This window comes from Mastigoproctus giganteus, chromosome 10 (genome assembly GCF_048544385.1).
Source record: "Mastigoproctus giganteus isolate SK-2022 chromosome 10, ASM4854438v1, whole genome shotgun sequence".
Taxonomy (NCBI): Eukaryota; Metazoa; Arthropoda; class Arachnida; order Uropygi; family Thelyphonidae; genus Mastigoproctus; species Mastigoproctus giganteus.
In genome coordinates, this window is record NC_143584.1 from 40,231,805 (window position 1) to 40,249,773 (window position 17,969).

General features: G+C 37.5%; 1 protein-coding gene across 1 annotated transcript in view; it reads right to left on the reverse strand.

Annotated features, from left to right (window-relative positions):
* Ras85D (GTPase ras-like protein 1) overlaps positions 1-17,969 on the reverse strand; it is a 209,477-nt gene that overhangs the window by 23,502 nt on the left and 168,006 nt on the right. Inside the window, exon 8 of the mRNA XM_090383776.1 lies at positions 6,084-6,161. Within this exon, the coding sequence (XP_090239902.1) occupies positions 6,093-6,161 (69 nt within the window). The 3' untranslated portion in view covers positions 6,084-6,092. The remainder of the gene's footprint in view (positions 1-6,083; positions 6,162-17,969) is intronic.

The window sequence follows — 17,969 nt, forward strand, 5'->3', positions numbered from 1 at the left end:
GTCGCCACCCAAGTTGTCTCCCACATGCGACTTGGTCCTCATTAGTGTAAATCTTCTCTACCCATCTAGTAGGTTTATGTTAACACAAAGACCAACTGGACAACTCAAATACAAAACAATATGTTATTCAACGTTTTTCGACCATTTGGCCTCATAGTGGGGATGTGTGGGCCTATCACATCCCAAACCACGAGTTACCATCACCAACATGAGGAAGTAGGTCGCTACATCTAGCAGGACATCGCCCTACTTCTTTTATATGCGATTTTAGCAAAATCAACAAAGTAACCAAATCTGTTACATACTGTAAACAATTCCTTTAAGTTCAAAAACAGTGAGAGTCCCGTCCCTCTCCAGTCTTGTTCTAATGTCCTCATAAAATGGACAGTCTGGCACCAAGTGGAGGCCGTTCTCCTGCACTCTGCAAGCACATAGCTCCATCAGGTGGCTCCCCAACCAAAACAACCTTGACTTCAGGCCATGTCCAGTGAGAACAGCACATGCCGCAAGCTCGAACTGGAGTCTTAAACTTTGTTCCTGGCTCACAGTATGAACTGAAGGTGTACAAATGACCTTTCTCCGAATTAGTCCATTGCAGTTGTCAGATGGCCTCCAATTCATCATTGATCCACCTTTGTCCAGATGTCAAATCGAGCAACCCAGCAGCTTGTCCTACTGGGCAAAACCTAATGCCAAAAATCTGTCTAGAGATTCCTCTCCTAAGGGCATACTGCAGGGCACTCCGTGCCACCACTCACTCGGCATCTTTCTGGCGAGGGTGCACAATGCATCAATGGCCACGGTCCTACAGATCTAGTGATACCCATAAGAGCAAAACAAAAATGACAGCTGGAGTGTGCTAAGGACCCAATGACTGAGGAGTATAATGAACAACTATGCAGATAGATATAATTGGTCAGAAAATCAGAATGTCTTATAATAGGGGATTTTAACTTTCCAGATATCAAATAGAACTTGAGTTGGTTGCTCACATTGAACTTTCTTTGAATTTATTGGATGACTGCTTTCTACGCTAATTTTTAAAGTAGCAACATGGCTTCTTCGGGATAAAGGAACCATTAGGTAGTAGTAATTATAACCTATTTATGCGGAAGTTACTTAAAGCTATAACTATTCTCAAGGGTAGAGGGAAGGGGTTTTACTATCAAAGGTGACTAGAATGGCCTTAGACAGTTTTTAAATTCTTCTTAGTGGGATTAATTTATAACGTCAGCAACGGCAAATTAAGTACCAAGTTCACAGGGAAGTAATCATAGAAGCTATTATTAGTTTTTATACCAAGAAATATTTTAAGGTTTAGACTTAAAAGAGAATATTAGATTAACTGATGAGACAAGTGGCAGAGAAGAAAAATGAATGATTATAAATTATCAGGGGACAAAGAAACCTATAGTAAGAGTAAACTGGTCTGCAAAGCAAGTCACTAATGGGGTTAAAGTCACTAAAAAAAAAAAAAAAAACAACAAAAGTCTCCGATTATGTTAACACTAGAAGCCAAACATGAATAGCTCAACTATTGATGATCCTGGCCAGTTTTACTGATAAATTGAATAAATATTTTTCACCCAATTCTAACTGGAAGCTAAAAGATTTTATGATAGTCAAGAAGGTGGAAGAGCAACTGTTGCAGCTAAAGGTAAATAAGACACCCAGGACTGACGGAATCTATCCAATTATATTAAAGGCAGTAGCAAAAAAGGTAAGCAGCCATAAAGCACAGCATTCTTAGATTCACGGGAGGTTCGTTTAGATTGGAGATTTGTGAATATCTTTCCTAATTATAAAGGAAATTATGAAAATAATGAAATTGGTGTTTCTGGGAAGTTTTTTCATTTAATTTTTTTAAAATTCAGATTGAAATATCAAATGACGATATCCAGCTCAGGACCATGGGCTTAGCAAACCCAGGGTCCTGAGCTGGATATCATCATTCTTCTCTTTCTTGGCGATTCCTTTCTGCTTCTCTCTCTCTCTCTGGTTAATTTGGGGAATTTTTTTTTGGCTGCTGCAGCATAAGCCTCACGCTTCCATGCACCATATGGCTAATAATAAGTATTTTCTTAAACAGACTGCAGACTTACTGTATGCAATTTATTAATAAAGAAATGTGTTTTTTTTTAAAACCTTATTTTCTGTTTGTGGCACAATCATGCAACAACAGAAAAACATATTACTCGGGGATGGGAAAAGGGGGAGGAATTTTAGCATTAGCAAGGTCACATGATGCAAGAAAGCAAGCTCATATAGCTTCAGCCAACCCCCCCCCCCCACACACCCTTCACATTTCACCCATCCACTCGGACCAAATGTTTGTCTAGTTTTGCCTTGAATCTGTTTAAGCTATCAACTTCCAGAACGACAGATGGAAGTTGTTCCAGCAATCAACCACCCGCTCGCTAAAGGCAAACTTCTGCATCTATCATACAATTGCCTTTCCTCAATTTGAATTTATGCCTCTCAGGCGATTATTCTCGAGCAAGAGGAAAAATCCCATCAGCATTGAGCATGTTCAAACAATTCAAAGCTTTATACACCTCAATCAGATCACCCTGCAGGTGCCTAGTCTCCAGACACTGTGATTTGCAAAATTTAAGCCTTTCTTTGTAAGAGCAATCCTTTGTTCGATTCACAAATCTTGTTGCTCTTCTCTGTACTCATTCCAATGGCTCTACATCCTTCTTAAAATGAGGTCTCCAGACCTGTATACAGTACTCAAAGTGTGGCCTGACCATTGGCCTTATACAAGGGGATAATCACCTCCTTATTCCTGCTAGAAAAATTCCTGTATATCATTGACAAGACACCATGAGCTACTCTTGCAGGCCATCTGCACTGCTCAGAAAACTTCATATCTGCCTGCACAATTACCCCCCCCCCCCCAGGTCCTTTTCACTCTCTACCACTGTCAGTGTAGTACTACACAGTTGATACGCTACTCTGGGGTTCTTGCTTCCCATATGCAGTACTTTACATTTGTCAATGTTAAACTTCAGTTGCCACTTCTCAGCACATCTGCTCAACTTTTCTAGATCCTGTTACAGCAGTGTACTGTCATTAACAACCCTGCCGACTTTCGTATCGTCTGCAAACTTGGACATTAAGCCCAATATACCATCATCAATATCATTAATGAATACAGAAAACAAGAATGGACCCAACACTGAACCCTGGGGGACTCCGCTAATAACATTAGTCCACAAAGAGCAGTGTCCATTGATTACCACTCTGTCTTTTCCCATGTAACCATCACTTTATCCATAGCAGCAATTTGCCTCCAATGTCACACTGCTCCAATTTGTGGAGCAGTCTTCCATGTGCAACAGTATCAAAAGCCTTTCTAAGGTCCAAATATGATATAAAAATTATTCTTTGCATCCAGTTCCTTTGTGACTACATCATAGTATCCAATTAAAATTAGTGAGACAAGACTTCCTCCCCTTAACAAACCCATGCTGTGTCCGAGCTATAACTGAAGTCTTGTCTAGATGATCTTGCAATGCTTCTTTAACCAGTGCCTCCATTAATTTCCCTGGAATAGAAGTTAAACTAACAGGTTTGTAATTACCTGTGTCTCTCTTTGATCCTCTGGATTGGGGTAACATTTGCAGATCTTCAGTCCATGGCTACCTCCCCTGAGTCCAAGGAAACTCTCATAATTATGGCTAAGGGTTTGCTTACTTCCTTTCTGCCTCCTTTAACATAACTGGATAGATTCCATCCACTCCAGGTGCCTTTCTTATGTTTATCTTCACCAATTTCTCCCCCACTTTATCTCAGTTATTACAAGATTATCTAGCTTACTGCCAGAGTTTAATATGCCTCTGGCATTCCCCTCCCTGAATAGCTCCTCATGTGTGAATGTAGATGCAAAATATTCATTTAGTTTGTTAGCTACCTGAGCAGGATCATCAACAGTTGAACCATCGATATCAAGTGGACCAATCTGATTCATCCCCTTCCTTCTAGAGTTCACATAAGTAAAGAACTTTTTGCTGGTTTCCTTTACATCCTTTCCCAAAGATTTCTCGTAATCTGCCTTTGCTGCCTAACCTCCTTTGTGACTTGGTTACAGACCAGCTTATATCTATCATAGGATTCTGTCACCTGATAATCTATATGAATCCCATGCATTTTGCTTCTCTGCCACATGTCTAATTAGTTCATCTGACATCCATTTAGGCCTAAATTTTGAACAATATTTCTTAGTTGGTATGAAAAGCCTATAACTTCCAAGATTAATTCTTTGAATGCTTCCCATTTTGAATTTACTGTTGGTAACATCATCAGTTGATCCCACCGTATAGAATTTAAATACTATCTCAGAGCACCGTAGTCACCTTTACGAAAGATTCCTTTACCCGATATTAGTTACCTCTTTAAGTAAATCCCACTTCAGTACACTGTGATCACTGCCACCTGGTGGTTCCTTTATCTGCAGATTCTTAATGCATGAAGGATCACTACTGATAACTGACTACTGATTTTTACCAAGGAAAAGTGATATAAAATTTCTTCTGCTGGTTTAGGCAAAAAAACTTCTTCCCTCTTTGCATATACAGTGGTTCTGGACAAAGAGGGAAATGGATTTCTTGGTAGGAGGAAAGAAAATAATTACAAAATCTCATCTCAACTTCACTGCAATGTTACAAAAGCATAGTCTGTGAAATGTCTTTGAAAATTCATTTTCTTCATTCCCATTTCAGTTTTTACCCTCAAAATTTGGGAGATAAGTGATAAACAAGAGGAAACACGTTTATCAGTACAAAGTATATATATCCACAATGGAAAAGCAATACCAAGCTTGCTGGGATAATGCCATGATGGAAGATTACTGCTTGTTTCTTAAAAAGGAAAGCAAAATGGTCTATAAGAAAAATTCTGAGCAGCAAACATTTCTTAGGAAATAGAATTCATTTAATACATTATAAGTTTGATTAAAATATTTTAAAATGAATGACTCATTTTTATAGTAGCATTATTGTTATGATATTTGAAATTGATGATTCATTAAGTTACTAAAATTTCAGTATACCTTTCAATATCATTTTGGTATTTAATGTTTGCTGCAAATGTATGATTATTTTTTTTTTTTTTCTTTCTTGGCCAGTGTTATCACAGTTAGTACCAGATTGAAATAATTTGCATTTTGTATAAATTCACCTTCCCCACTTGCACATAACAAGTTAAGGCATTAGCATTTTCTGAGTGGCATTTTTTGTTCCTTTTAAATATTAGCGGGTCTTGATCACACAAGTCTGTCCAACATGTCTAGTAAAGTTTCGAGACAACAGGATTCCCATAATGTTTTTATACAACGTCAATGTAAATATTATCATGACAATGCCTTTATTTGAGCAATCACATCCACTGTGCATGTGGAATTTTCAATCCAACTCGCATGTTGCCTACCATAGTTTAATCACTTGGGTTACAAGTTTTTATAAAAACAAAGCTATCAACATTATGAATATTTTTATACAGGTGTGTTCAGAAAATAGACCCAATGTGTGTGTGGGGGGGGGGACATGCTGCCATACACAAAGCAATAGCTGATACACAGTATACCAGTTCAGTTACTATAAATGCATTATGCTACTCAGTATAATTTTAACAAGGAGAATGTCTACTAATTATGTATATTCACCCAAATGCTACAAATATTTCACCTGCCAACACTTGTTGGCAGTTTGTAGAGACTCATGGATAAATGTCATGAATTGTTATCCATTTGATGAAAACAAGACAACTGGTGTCTATGATAATTACAAATAACAATACTTAAGATTTAAGAGATACTATAACCATAGAAAAGTGTTTGCACTATATAAATCTTCAAATGAATTCTAATTTCAGGAAAGAAGTCCAATTTTAATTAATTTACTAAATTCTGATATGCCATTATATATGCCAGGAATCCCCATTATATCAGAGGTTCAGATCAAGTCTGAAGTTACACATTTTTTGGTAAAATTATTTTAAACGATCCAGTCCAATAACTATAAGCATGTAAAATAAAAACTTTTGAATACCATGTAAAATCCACATAAAAACTATCTACCTACCTCATTCAGTTACAGAATAATGCATCTTCTTTTCCTGCCCTTATCCTTTTTCTTTTTGTCTTTTCCCTTTCTGTCCCTCTGAAAAAAATAATTGTAATTTAAGAAAATATATTACATAATTAAGTGAAACACTTTGTTAACATTACTATCAGAACATCAGAATTTTACTGAATAATTATGTATATAAAAATGATTCTTTTGGATAACAAGAAAAATAAGCTTTATCAAATTTTAGATTGTATATAAAAAGTTAGGGGGGGGGGAAACATTCTATATGGCTACAACCAGAGAAACTAATACTACATTATTTTAGTTAATATAAAATAATATTAATAAAATATAAAAATGTGTATTACTATAAATCCTGTAGTATGTATCATATTACTATTTTAAAAAAAAAAATTATGACTTTGGTTAGAAGCAGACTTCTATAAATTAGTTTTTTTTTTTAAAATAAAATCCTCTTCTAAAAATCACAAGAATTAGCAACAATGCAAAAAAAATTCAAATACAATAAAATCTTGTTAGATAATCCGATTCCATGAAAAATTTTCTAATTGTACATTCAACCTTATCAATTCCAGTATTACAACACTGATATCAGAGATATCTTGTTCATACAGGAAAAAGTATAACTGATGACTGCTGTCAGACAAATGGGAAATATACTGTGCCTTGAAAGGATGTTAGCTGTAGAGCAGCTTTCACCTTTTAAGGGCACAACAGGTGATATTGTTGTAGATGTTAATACTAATGATATCAGGAGTAGACCTGAAGATTTACTTAACAAGTACAGGGCAATGCTAAGAAAAATTGGAGTTAGGATTGAAATTGAGTGTCTGACATTCCATAGACATGATGGGGGTGAGAACCTTATCAATCAATAAGGCCTTGGAGAGACTACAAACACTGTAGTAAGAAATGTGTAAGGAATAATTTTTCCCAGCATGGTCTGTGCTTGTTAGGAGAGTATTTTTATAGGAATGAGATACACTTGAATAGGTGTGCAAAAATATTTGCTGACACTATTGAGGTAGTTTAGAAAACTGCCAGCTTAGAGGGACACACAGACTAACAGCAGCTATTAGAAGAGGTAAAAGTGATTCTTGCATTGCTTCCATCAGAACATGCAACAGCATAAAAAGCAAGGTCTCGAGATTTCAAGGTCCCCTGGGGGTCTTTACGAACAAACAAATACATGGTTTGTGTTAGGGTTATTAAGAATAAAAACAGGTGCATGTATAACTGAATACAGGGAGTACAATATGTGCAGAAAGGACACATTGCATTCAAACTACACATTGTTCCTGTGCTTATCTTCAAAGACACTCAGATTTCTAGACAAGATCACAAGTCTGTTAGAGATTACCCTGACTTCTAATCTCTCTTTTCATAAGCACATCACAAATATTGAGTTTTATCTTCCCTCTCACCATTATCTTTCTTTATTGCACATAAAATTTAAGGTAATACATCCAGTGACCATGAATAGGCTGTTCAATGCTGAGTCAGTTTGGTGTGACATGAGCAGAGGAAAAACAAAAATGAAAATACGAGCGTGTTATGAGCTTAACGACTGAGTAGCATAACAGACAACTGTACACGTAGAATGGGCCAATAAATCAGAATGTCTCATAATGGGTGGTTTTGAACTTTCCGGATACTAATTGGAACTTATAAGTTGGTCACCCACACACCAGCAAGAGTTGTGGAGTAATCCAACTAGCCAGAGAGGCAATGAGAGAATCAAAGCTCTTGCTCTGATTATCAGCAGTGATATCATGCATTAAGGCTCCACATATAAAAGAATCAATATGCAACAGTGATCATTATACCAATGTAGGATTCACTTAAAGGTATAACTATAGTTAAAGGCAAAGGGAATGGCTTTTGCTTCTGTAAAGGTGATTACAATGCTCTCAGACACTTTTTAAATTCTATATAGTGTGAAAAACTGATGATATTACCAACATAAATGCCAAATTGGAAGCATTTGGGGAAGTAATTATTGAAACTACTAGGCTTTTTATACAAACTAAGTGATAATGACAAAACAGATGTGATGAATTCAATCTAGTGGCAGATAAGAAAAATGCACACAATTAAATAATCTTGAATATAAATTAATATTAATTGATATAAATACATGACAACCTTGTCCAAATGGTAGTCAAGGATTCTCGTCTCTTGCAAAGCTATTGCCACAGCTTTTGCCCATCTGCACTCCCACCTGTTAAAACCTGATGATTATAGGGCCATCTCTGCTAAAGATAAAGCAGACTCACTAGCATTACATTTTTTTTTTCTAACTCTTGTACTCACCATATCGGCAAACCATCTCCTATCATTCCCAGTACACTCCACTCAATAGCTCCTGTGGTCTTCCATCAAAAGGATGTCAGAAGAATTTTAAAAAATCTTGATGCCAAGAAAACTCCTTGATGGCATTTCCACACTTGTTCTTAAGCTGACTGGGCTAGCCGGGTGGGTAAAGTGCCTACCTAGCAACCCAAAGGTCGCGGGTTCGAGTCCCACCTTGGGCTTGGATCATACTGCAAAAATCTTGGGAGGTGCATTATGGCCACAGAAGCCGATGCGCCAACTACTACCAAAAAAAAAAAAAAAAAAAAAAAAAAACAACTTGTTCTTAAAATTGGTGCTCCTAAGCTTGCTTCTGTTCTGTGTATTCTTTTTACACTTTGTTATTCCACTTGTTTTCCCTTTACCTTGGAAATTTGATCATATCCACCTAGTTTCCTAAAAAGGTTGACAAATCCCTCCCATCTAATTATAGTCCCATTGCACTTACCTCTATTATTTCTAAAGTAATGGAGAAATCTATTAACCTCCAACTCCTGAACTATCTTGAAAGTTTCCTTTGCTCAATGATTGTCAATATGGATTCTAGCAGTGTTGATCCACTGGTGATATATTGTCTTATGTTATACATCTATGGACAAATTCAATGGAAACGTTTGGTGAGACTCAGGCATTTGTTCTTGACATTTCTAAGGCTTTTGATTGTGTTTGGCATAAAGGTCATCTAAATAAGCTTCCATTTTATGGATTGCTTACTGTTTTTTTTTTTTTACAATTGGGTATCCAGTTTTCTTTCTGAATGCTCACTTTCTGGTGATGGTAGATGGCACTCTGTCTTCTTATTTCCCCACTAATGCAGATTTCTCCCACACTTTCCCTCTTGTATATTAATGCCTATCTTTCATCAACTGGAAATTCTATTTAAGAAATACCTGGACACCAGCATTTAAGGAATTTGAAGACTTCCTGAAATGCTGATCTCCAGTGGGTCAAGGAAAACTTAGCTACTTTCAATTTTTCTAAAACTCAGAGTTATACTTGTCTTATATCTCACAAAAGGGGTTCTTTCCCTGTGCTTATCTTCTAAGACACTCAGATTTCTAGGCAACTAAATCATTTAGTTACAGATTACTCTGACTTCTAATCTCTCTTGTCATAAGCACATCAGACATATTTGGTTTTCTATTCCTCTTGGCATTATCTTTCTTCTTTACAGCTATTCACTCACTCACTCTGTAAAAATCATAAATATGCCCCACCATTGAATATTGTTTCGACATCTGGGGCAATGTCCTTATAAACTCTCTCACATTTGTAGATTTCATTCAGAAGAGGACAGGTTACCTGATGAACAACCTATCTCTTACAAAGTCTCTCCACTCTCTGTTCCACAGACATTCTGTTACTGCTGCATGGTTTTCTATAGATACTGCCATCAGTACTATACTTTGGAATTGTCTTCTATAATTCCTCCTTTTCCATACCGGTCCAAACATGCACTTCAACAGACACGTACTGTAAAATTTCAAACCCAGAACCAACTTTTCTTCTTCCTGATTTATCCTTTCAACTTCCGTGTTCTGGAACAACCTCCCTTTACACATATATCCTGAAAATTAAAATTGCACTTCAACAGACACGTACTGTAAAATTTCAAACCCAGAACCAACTTTTCTTCTTCCTGATTTATCCTTTCAACTTCCGTGTTCTGGAACAACCTCCCTTTACACATATATCCTGAAAATTAAAATATACAGAAATTCAGGTCTAATGTCAACAAGTACCTTCTTTGATGGTCTCCATTCTCTCATGGTACTAAGTACCATATTCTCCATTCTCTCATGGTACTAAGTACCAAAGGTATTAGAACCGTAGTAGTAATGGAGGCCTGTGATGCAAGAAAGCAAGGGTATAAGCTTATGTAGCATTAGCTAAAAAAAAAAAAAAATTCACACATCCATCACTCTAAAAATTTGTCCAGTTACACCTTGAATTTATTTAAGCTATGAACTTCCACAATGGCAGATGGAAGTTTGTTCCAATAATTAACTATCCACTGGCAAAAGGCAAATTTCCGCACATCTATTCTCCAACTGTCTCAATTTGAATTTATGCCCCTTCAGGTTCGTAATCTGAACAAGCAGAAGAATCCCCATCAGAATTCAGCGCTCAACCTATTCAAGGTTTTATACATCTCAATCAGATTACCTCGCAGGTGCCTAGCCTCCAGCCGCTGCAATTTGCAGAACTTAAGCCTTTCTTGGTAAGAGGACCCCCATTCCCCTCACCAATCTTGTTGCCCTTCTGTTAAGGATGTAGAGTTGCTTGAACACCCTCATGCAACTCTACATCCTTCCTAAAATGAGGCCTCCAGACCTGTATGCAGTACTCAAACCTTATACAAAGGTTTGAGTACTTTCCCCTCCTTTTCCCTCCTAGCAAAATTCCTGTATATCATTAACAATAGCCCATGACATGCTCTGGCAGCCTGTCTGCATTGTTCAGAAAACTTCATATCTGACTACACAATTACTCCTGATTTTTTTCATTTTCTACCACCCAAAGTGTAGTACCACACAGTTGGTACGTTCCTCTGGGTTTACTTCTACCCATATGCAGTACTTTGCATTTGTCGATGTTAAAACTTCAGTTGCCACTTCTCAGCCCACCTTCCCAAATTTTCTAGATCCTGTTGCAGTAGCACACTGCCATTACTATCATTAACAATTCTGCCAACCTTTGTATCATCTGCAAATTTCGAAATTTAGCCTGATATACCTTCATCAATATTATTGATAAATATACAAAACATGAGTGCGCCCAACACCAAACCCTGGGCGACTCCATTAATAGCATTAGTCTACAAAGAGCATCGTCCATTGATTACTACTGTCTTCTCCCACTCAACCACCCTTTTATCCATTGTAGCAACTTACCCTTAACACCATACTACTCCAATTTGTATAGTAGTCTTCCATGCACAACAGTGTCAAGAGCTTTCCTGAAATCCAAGTATATGATATCAAAATTATTTTTTGCATGCAGTTCTTTGTATCCAATCAAATTTGTCAGACAAGACTTTCCCTTAACAAACCCATGCTGTCTGAATTATTACTGCAATCTTGTCTAGATGATCCTGCAATGCATCTTTAACAAGTTACTCCATTATTTTCCCCAGAACAGAAATTAAACTAACTGGGCTGTAATTACTCATGTCACCCTTACATCTCCATTTGTGAATTGCAGGTAGATTTACACATCTCCAGTGTGTGGGGACTGCTCTTGAGTCCAAGAATGCTCATAATTATGGCTAAGGGTTTGCTTACTTCCTTTGCCACCTCCTTTAATATAATTGGATAGATCCCATCCACCCCAGGTGCCTTTCTTATGTTTAACTTCAACAATTTCTCCTCCACTTTGCTGCTCTCAGTTATTACGAAATCATTAAGCAACCTGTTACAGTTTGATAAACGTCTGGCATTTTCCTCCCTTAACTCCTCATGTGTGAATGTAGATCCAAAATATCCATTCAGATTCAGCTATCTGAGCAGGATCATCAAGCAGTCGAACCATCGATATCAAGTGGATCAATCTGATTCAACCCCTTCCTTCTAGAGTTTATATAAGTAAAGAAGTCCTTGCTGTTTTTCTTAACATCCTTTGCCAAAGATTTCTCACATCTGCCTTCGCTTGCCTAACCTCCTTTGTGACCTGATTACAGATTAGTTTATATCTGCCATTAGCTTCTTTGTCACCTGATAATTTATATGCATTCCATGCATTTTTCTTCTCTGCCACCAGTCTCATTACTTCATATGACATCCATATAGGCCTAAAACTTTTTGAACAACATTTATTAATAGGTATGAAAAGCCTAGTAGCTTCCACGATTAGTTCCTAGAATGCTTCCCACTTAGAATTTTCTGTTGGTGACATCATCAGTCGGTTCCACTGTACAGAATTTAAAAGGTGATACAGAAGCTCTGTAGATACAAACTAATCTGCAATGAAAAAAGAAAGGGGTTAGACAAGCTAAGATAAGGCAGATTACTAGAGGTCTCTGGAAAAGGATGCAAAGAAAAAACCAGCAAATTATTATGTAAACACTAGAAGAAAGGGGTATTTGTCTACTAGATATGATGTGACAGTTGGTCCTGCTCAGGATGCTGACAAAATGAATTATATTTTATATGTCACATGAGGAATCATTTAGAGACTGAGAAAAATGGAAGAGATTGTTGAAGATAAATATAAATAAGGTACCTGTAGCAGATCGGATCTGTCCAATTATATCAAGGAGGGGAGCAAAAGTACAGAAACTTTTGGCCATAATTACGAGAGCATCCTTGGATTCAGGGGGATGTCTATATGGACTGGAGATGTGCAAATGTATCTCCAATTCACAAAGGGAAATCAAAGAATGACATGAGTAATTAGATCTGTTAGCTTAACTTCTGCACCAGAGAAAATAATGAAGTCACTTGTTAAATAGTTGCAGGACCATCTACACAGGAATGTAGTTATATCCGGTGAAATGGATTTCTTAAGGGGGCAATCTTGGCTGTCCAAACTTACTGTATACTATGATGCAGCAACAAAGGAAATGGATACAAAAATAAATTTGACATCGTATAGTTGGACTGATGTACAAACTGGATTAATGTGGCATTAAGGGCAGATTACTGCTATGGATAGAGGGACAGCTGCATGGGAGCAGACAGTGGTTATCAATGGACACTGCTCTTTTTGGACTAAAGTTAGTGTTGTCCCCCAAGTATTAGGTGCTGGATGTTTTGTTGTTTTCCACATTTGTTAATGATACTGATGAAAGTATATCATGCTTAGTATGGATGTTATAAAGTATGGGAGTTTGTGGATGATACTAAGGTTGGCAGGGTGGTTAATGACAGTAAACAGCATGCTACTGCAATAAGATCTAGGAAGTGGCAAATTGAAATTTAACACCGACAAATGCAAGGTACTTCAGAGGGTAGCAGTAATCCCAGCTTAAGGTACAAACTGTGTTGTATCACATTTATTTTATTTCATGTCAGAACATACAAAAAAGCAAATATATAAATGTCGGGTAACATACAAAATCAAAGCTAGGGGGTAAAAAAAAGAAGCCAATAAACAAATCACTAAATATCATAAACATACATATAGCAACACATAAAATAAAATGTATGGAACAAGTTCTTTACACAATTTCTGCGCAGAAACAGGCCACTTCAATGGCCACAGAAACAGGCCACTTCATTCTCTGTTGCCTCCAAGAAGTCAGGCATATTGCAAGTTGTAGGTGCAAGGGGGCAGCTGATAAGATGTTTTGTTGTTTGTTCAGCTCTACATTCACACACACAGTTGAAATTTGGGGTTGGATACTACCCCTGGATCTAACCAGGCCAGTTTTAAGATGGTTGAGTGACTGCCAAACTTTCTATCTATATAGATGTCCCGGGGGGGGGGGGTAATTTTTCTTGTGGGCTATCCAATCTTGAGTTTGTTCACTTCTGGCTCTCCATTTGATAATGTGGGTCAAGGATGGTGTAGTAGTAAGCAGTTCATTTGTCATTGAGAAAAATTCTCTTCTTGATCACATTTATGGGTAGTGGAGGATGAAAAAAAGACCTGGGGTAACTGTGCAATCAGATATGAAGTTCTGGTATACAGAAGTTTTGCTAATAGGAGATATACAGAAATTTTGCTAATAGGAATAAGTAGATGATTATCCTGTTGTACAAGTCAATGGTTAGGCCACATTATGAGTACTGCATACGGCTCTGAAAGCCTAATTTTAGGAATGATGTAGTGTCAGAACAAGCACAAGCTTATCTGTGAAAAGAGAGGAATGAGATTAGTGAGGGGAGAAAAAGAGGTATAAATATTTTCCTTCAGCCAGCATGTAGTTGATTCCTGGAACAACCTCACATCTGGTATTGCAGAGGTGGGTAGTTTGAAAAAATTCAAGGAAGAACTAGACTATTGGAAATGACAGAGTGATGATACAGAAAGTGGTTTTTTTTTTTTGCTGTCCAAACTTGCTTTCTTGCATCATTTGCTATTACTAACTAAATAGGGGGGGAAAAAAAAAGAAAGATTTACCTCCTTTTATTAATAAATACAATAGACAAGTAATCCTGATTAAACCATATTAGGTGAAAAATTAAGAATTAAAGGTGGTTATTAGGTACTATTTATTGCACTAGATGAATCAAACAGATTCCACAAAATGATAACATTTAAAACAATTCATCTAATATAATTTGAAAAATATGAACAAAAATGATATTACTTTTTGGAAATTTTATGGCTAGGCTGAAATTATTTAGTTACACGCTGGCTTATTTTCTATTTACTTAATTTAACATTTGGTTGGCAGTTTGATTAAAGTATGGGCAACAGATTAAAGTATGGCCCATGACTTTCTTAATCTGGTATCACTGTTTTGAGGAAAACAGTATTAAAACAATCAAATTAGCACTTTCCTAAATTTAGGATACAGCTGTCACAGCCTACACAGTGTTGGTTGGATATAACATACAAGGATGAATCATTTCATACAAGACAAATAATTTTATGTAGATCAGCATATTTAATTGTGCATGCGCACGTGTGTACATTATTTTCCTTGATAATACTTGCCATATCTTAACAGTAAAGGTCGAGATGTTATACCAAGGGTGATAAAAAAAATTATTTAAAATAGAAATTATTTCATTACGATCCCGATTTTTAGATATAACTCCCCACTAGTTCAATAAGCTTTCCCATAACTCAACCCATTTTCTAAATATTACAGAGACGCTGTCGTTTCAGAAATGTTTTAAGATATTCAGAGTGATGTTTATTAGTTAAAATATTCATTAGCTGACCTTATTGCAATGGGAAACTCTTTAATTCACTCAATAAGCCTAGGAAATAGAAGATAGCTACAAGGGACAAGATCTAACCTATAGGGATAATGAATAGCTGTTTTAATTGTTGTCACGCTATGTTCCTTAATCAGTTGATTCTGTGTGCACTCTCTTACACTAGCCATAGTAATGTTTTCAAATTAAAGTCAGGTCTATTCCTGCAACTTGATTCATTTCAGGTCCTAGAGTATGTCACAGACATTCTCTCAGATATGCTAGACAAGCTGTACTGGCTACCTGGGAGCCTAAAATGCTGATATTCGGGTGACATTCAAGTCAAGTAGACCCAATTTCGGCAAAGTCCAGACAGTCTGTGACAGCCAAATCCTCTGCTTGCACCTTCACAATGATGGGACTGTTAGTAATCCTGGGTATAACCTCCATGCACAAGCACACTGTGGGTGACCATCCAAGTATGAACCAATGTAACCATGGGTCAAGGTGTGGCACCCACACCACATGGAGGAATGCCGCCCCTCTGTGTTACCAGGCAATACTAGGTGGTAGATGACTCATCAATTGGTGCAATACCACCAATTTCTTTATTGGAGGCTTGAAGTGGTGGAACCCATATTTAGTCTCCAGAGCTAAGTTCTGGTCAATCCTTCCACATCTCTTCCATCATGCAGTATGACTGATGACTTTTGAGGTTATGATGAACATCTTGATGTTCCAATCTTCCTTACATTTCGAGGGTATAGCTCTAAAACGGTGTTCGCAGGCTGGCCACTAGTTAGTACACTGGACCGAACCTATCGGTAACTCTTTAGGAGGCTTCCAAATCAGCTAGTGTATAATCTTGCTACCTCTACTCTGCCAGACAGTGACTGGAGGGAGTCCGAGTAGTGTGCATGCAGGGAGGGCATTGTCGAGGCCACGCTATGTCAAGGATCTGGGTATATTCTTACCATGTGTACATCATATCCAAAAATTTCATTACTTCATACAGCATGTTCCCCCCCCCCCCACTTTTTCTGATAGAATCTCAATTACACCATGAATTGTCAAACTAATAGAGTAAGCTTATCTGTGAAGAGATCTAAACCTCCCAAACACTTCCTAGTTCATTTCACAAATATACGTGGTCTCAATTCTAATCTCAATGATGTTCATTTCCACGTGCAGTCTGCCAAACCCCTGTACTTTTTCTGACAGAATCTCAGTTATCGGTTGATTCAACTACTGCTCATCTCAGTTGCTCAAACTATTTGCTGTAGAAGTCCTTTTGCCTAAAAGGTGGTACTTGTGCATATGTCCGTTTTGATATTCCCTGTCAGATTTGGTAATTTGAAATCTCCTCTCTTCCATCTTCTCTGGCTTAAAATCTCTCTACCTCACTGTATCAAATTCATCTGTTGTCTCTACCGTTCTCCCAACTCCACTAACCACTTGGAGCTCTTTGACTTCCTCTAGTCCAACTTTCCTAATAGCGAGGTAATTTTCCTTGGTGATTTTAATGTTCACAACTCCAGCTGGCTTCCATTTTCTAGTCACACCGACCCAGCTAGTCGAGATGCTGAGGCTTTGCAATTTCTAATGACCTTGCACAGATTGTTCATTTACCTACCAGAATACTGGACAATCTTTTTTTTTTTTTTTTTTTTATGTGAACCCCAAACACGAAGACGTATTAGAACCTATAGTACTTAGTACCCTGCTTGGGTTGGAGATTGAGAAGACGAAAGAAGATATTTGTTGACATTGGACTTGAACTTCTGTAGATTGTAATTTTTAGGAAATACATATGAAGGAAGGTTGTTCAAAAAAATGGCAGTTGAATGAATAAATGAGGAAGATGAAAAGTTGGTTCTGTGGGTTTGAAGTTGGACAGTAAATGGATGTTGGCTGGTGACGGTACGTGTTCGGACTGTTTTGAAAGAGAGAGCGGGAATTATAGAAGCTAATTCAGAAGAACAGTGCCCATGAAAGTATCTGTAGAAGAGGCATGCAGCAGAAACAGTGCATCTATGAGACAGCAAGTGGAGAGACTCTGTTAGAGATGAATCATTAATTAACCTAACTGCCCTCTTCTGAATGGAATCAAGAAGCCTGAGAGAGGTTTTGGGGGCACAACCCCAGATGTGGGAACAATATTCCATGGCAGGGCGGATTTGTGATTTATACAGAGTGAGCAGCTGTTTGGAAGAAAAGTAACGACGAGAGCGAAAGAGAAAACCAAGTTTTTTAGATGCAGAGGAAGCAATATTTGTAATGTGCTTGTGCCAAGAGAGATTAGAAGTCAGGGTAATCCACAAAAGAGATATCCTTTTGCCTAGAAATTGGAGTGTCACTAAAGATAAGCATAGGAGCAGAAGAATCCTTTTTTGCGAGATATAAGACAAGACTGAGTTTTAGAAGGGTTGAAATCAACTAAGTTGTCTTTGCCCCACTGGAGAATTACCTGAAGATCGGCATTTAAGGAATTGGTAGCAGATTTTCGAGAAGTCGAAGCTGATTGAGCAGGACAAGGTTTCTCAAAATGGAAAGTTGAATGCAATGTGCTATCATCGGCAAAACTATGGATAGGATTTCCAGTCAATGGAAGAAGGTCATTGATATACAAGAGGAAAAGAGTGGGGGAAAGAACTGAACCTTGGGGGACACCGGCATTAGTGGAGAAGTTAGAAGACAGAGAGCCATCAACCACCAC